The 2,520-nt window shown below is 42.2% G+C and overlaps 1 protein-coding gene across 1 annotated transcript in view; it reads left to right on the top strand.

Annotated features, from left to right (window-relative positions):
• Positions 1 to 1,224: 1,224 nt before the first annotated feature.
• The window catches only part of LOC101856062 (steroid 17-alpha-hydroxylase/17,20 lyase-like), a 16,839-nt gene continuing 15,543 nt past the window's right edge, over positions 1,225 to 2,520 (top strand). The window contains exon 1 of the mRNA XM_035973128.1: positions 1,225 to 1,362. Within this exon, the coding sequence (XP_035829021.1) occupies positions 1,225 to 1,362 (138 nt within the window). The remainder of the gene's footprint in view (positions 1,363 to 2,520) is intronic.

Below are 2,520 nucleotides of genomic sequence, written 5' to 3'. Positions count from 1 at the left end.
TGAAAGCAGACGACAGAACATTGGTAAAGAGCAGGAAAGGGGGTGAAAGGAGACAATTTTAGAGAAGAAAATTTTTCGGTCGCTACCCGGATTCGAACCCGGGACCTTTGAATGAACACCTTAACCTCTAGGCCACGAGAGCCCTCGAGAATTCCCCTCTACGTTGACATACTCTCGGCCCTGAAACGTCTTGCGCGGTGTTTTCTTTTCATCCAGAACAATAAGATAGTTGCAAAGTCTCCATTGTTCAGAAATTGACCATATCTGTACGTCGTGTTTTACTATCGTATCCATACGACGTGTGGAACTCTGTGCCACCACTTAACCCTATCCGTACGTCGTGTTTTACTATCGTATCCACACGACGTGGGGAACTGTGCCACCACTTTCCAAAGAGGAAATTTACTCGTTAATCCGATCCGTACACTTTGCGTAGCAGTCTATCAAAATGCATTTTTGAGAAATACTGAAAGTTTCAAGTTTCAAAGAGATCTTCGCACTAGAAGTATTCTAAGCAAATGTGAAGAATACAACCCCGGGGGTACAAAATGACCGAAGGGGGGACTGATAGGGTTAAGAGACTATGGCCACTTGCCCTTCATTTGGCTGAAATAGCTCGCTCCATAATGACCCAGATATACGTCAGAGTAGAGTATCTTTAAGGTGTTCCCCCTCTTATTCAAAGTCTTGGGTTCGAATCCGGGTAGCGATCGAAAAATTTTCTTTTCTAAAATTGTCTCCTTTTACCTCCTTTCCTGCTCTCTAGCAATGTTGCGTCGTTTTCTTTCGTTTCTTCTGTCTGAAACCCATCCCCTCACCTCCTTTGTCCCTTCCTCTGGGCCCCCGATTCTTTCTGTAGCCTTTCTACTGTTTCTCCTTTTCTCCTTCTTACTGCTGTCTTTCAACCAAAACCTTGGTCTTCTGGTAAGAAAGATCTACACCTAGCCTTCTTGGACAAGGACGAAAAATCCCGGAGGTTCTGTGTGCAAGTTGTGCACGTTTAAGATCCCTTGGTGGTCTAAAATCGATACGACAAAAGTAGGCTTCGGCCGTCACCCTGGCAAAATTCAAAATTTCCTACCAACTGAAAAATGTTTAATTTGTCCCGCACGCTCATATATGACCTTATTCAGTTGCGAGCGCCGTAAAACTCTTACAACCCCCCCCCCCCCAAAAAAAAAAAAACAACAACAACCAAACAAAAGAAAAAAAAGGCAATCTATGATGTATAGCTACAAACGTATGGCCTGTCCAAACTGTCCACACCCAGAGTTGGTCTACGGTCAGACCAGACCAAGGACGGCTAGCACCGCGGGGGACAACTCCTGTGTCTCGGCTAGTGGTGGACAAAATCCGGATAACGTATCTGTATAACCGGATAATTCTCAATGAAACATTATCCGAATTCAGACTCTTAAACGCTCTGTTCTAACCCGTTTGCCGAAGTGGGTGCACCCATTTACTGAAGTGGTTCTAACCCGTTTGCCGAAGTGGGTGCACCCGTTTACTGAAATGGTTCTAACCCGTTTGTAGAAGTGGTTCTTACCCATTTGCTGAAACGGTTCATAACGCATTTAATTGCCGAAGAGGTGCACTAACATATTATTCGAATTTTGCTAAAGCGACTCATTGCCCAGCCCTAGTCTCTGCCCTCTCTGGATGCTAATCTCTGGCTGGCCGCAGACAAAGACGTAGTATGACGGAGTAGACAGAGGCGCAGACAGGTAAAAATGGGAAGCGTGTTGACAAAATGAATTACTTCTCGGATTCTAGCCTTAAGAAAATAAATACAGCACGCTTATAGATGAAGTTTTTAACAATGTATATGTATGAAATAATAAAAGACATGTTATAGTTAAAGAATATGGGATCAATAGAAAATCTACAAATTTGACCCGTAGGTTGATTATTGGCTAATATCTCCATTTGTGGATTGCGAGAAGTAACTCATTTTGTCATCAGTTCTCACAAATGGTCGTCTAATGCAGGAACATAGCAGGACGGAAAGACAAGCAGAGACAACAGGTGGACTGAAAAGAAGTAGGACCCACTAGTGGTACGATACCAGTCAAGGAATCTCAAACACATTTGCATAATAAGTTATATTTTATGCCAACGGCAAAGCGGTTTGCACACGTTTCGTTATCATTTCTGAAGAAAAAAGAGTTAACTGTTGCTAAAAATGGCAGGTTTATTGTTGATTTAAACCTAAACCGCCCCTACCCCCCACCCCCCGGAAAAAATAGAAATACAAGAATATGAATAAAAGTAAAATTAATAATCAACATCATCATTGCCTTTCTCACCCTGGATCAGGATATAGGCCACGAACAAACATTTTCCACCTTTCCCTATCCTGGGCTAGTCGCTTGATGTGACTCAATGTCTTCCCACTTTTCTGTACATCCATTTCCGTGACTCTTCTCCAATTTCCACGTGGTCTTCCCCTGGATAAAATTGATAATAGTAAATATATAAATGAATATATATGAATACATAAATTTTAAAATATAGATACTT

This window comes from Aplysia californica, unplaced genomic scaffold, assembly GCF_000002075.1.
Source record: "Aplysia californica isolate F4 #8 unplaced genomic scaffold, AplCal3.0 scaffold01020, whole genome shotgun sequence".
NCBI classification, from domain to species: domain Eukaryota; kingdom Metazoa; phylum Mollusca; class Gastropoda; order Aplysiida; family Aplysiidae; genus Aplysia; species Aplysia californica.
The sequence above is the reverse complement of the archived record's forward strand: the minus strand, read 5'-3'. Positions and strand labels throughout refer to the sequence as shown.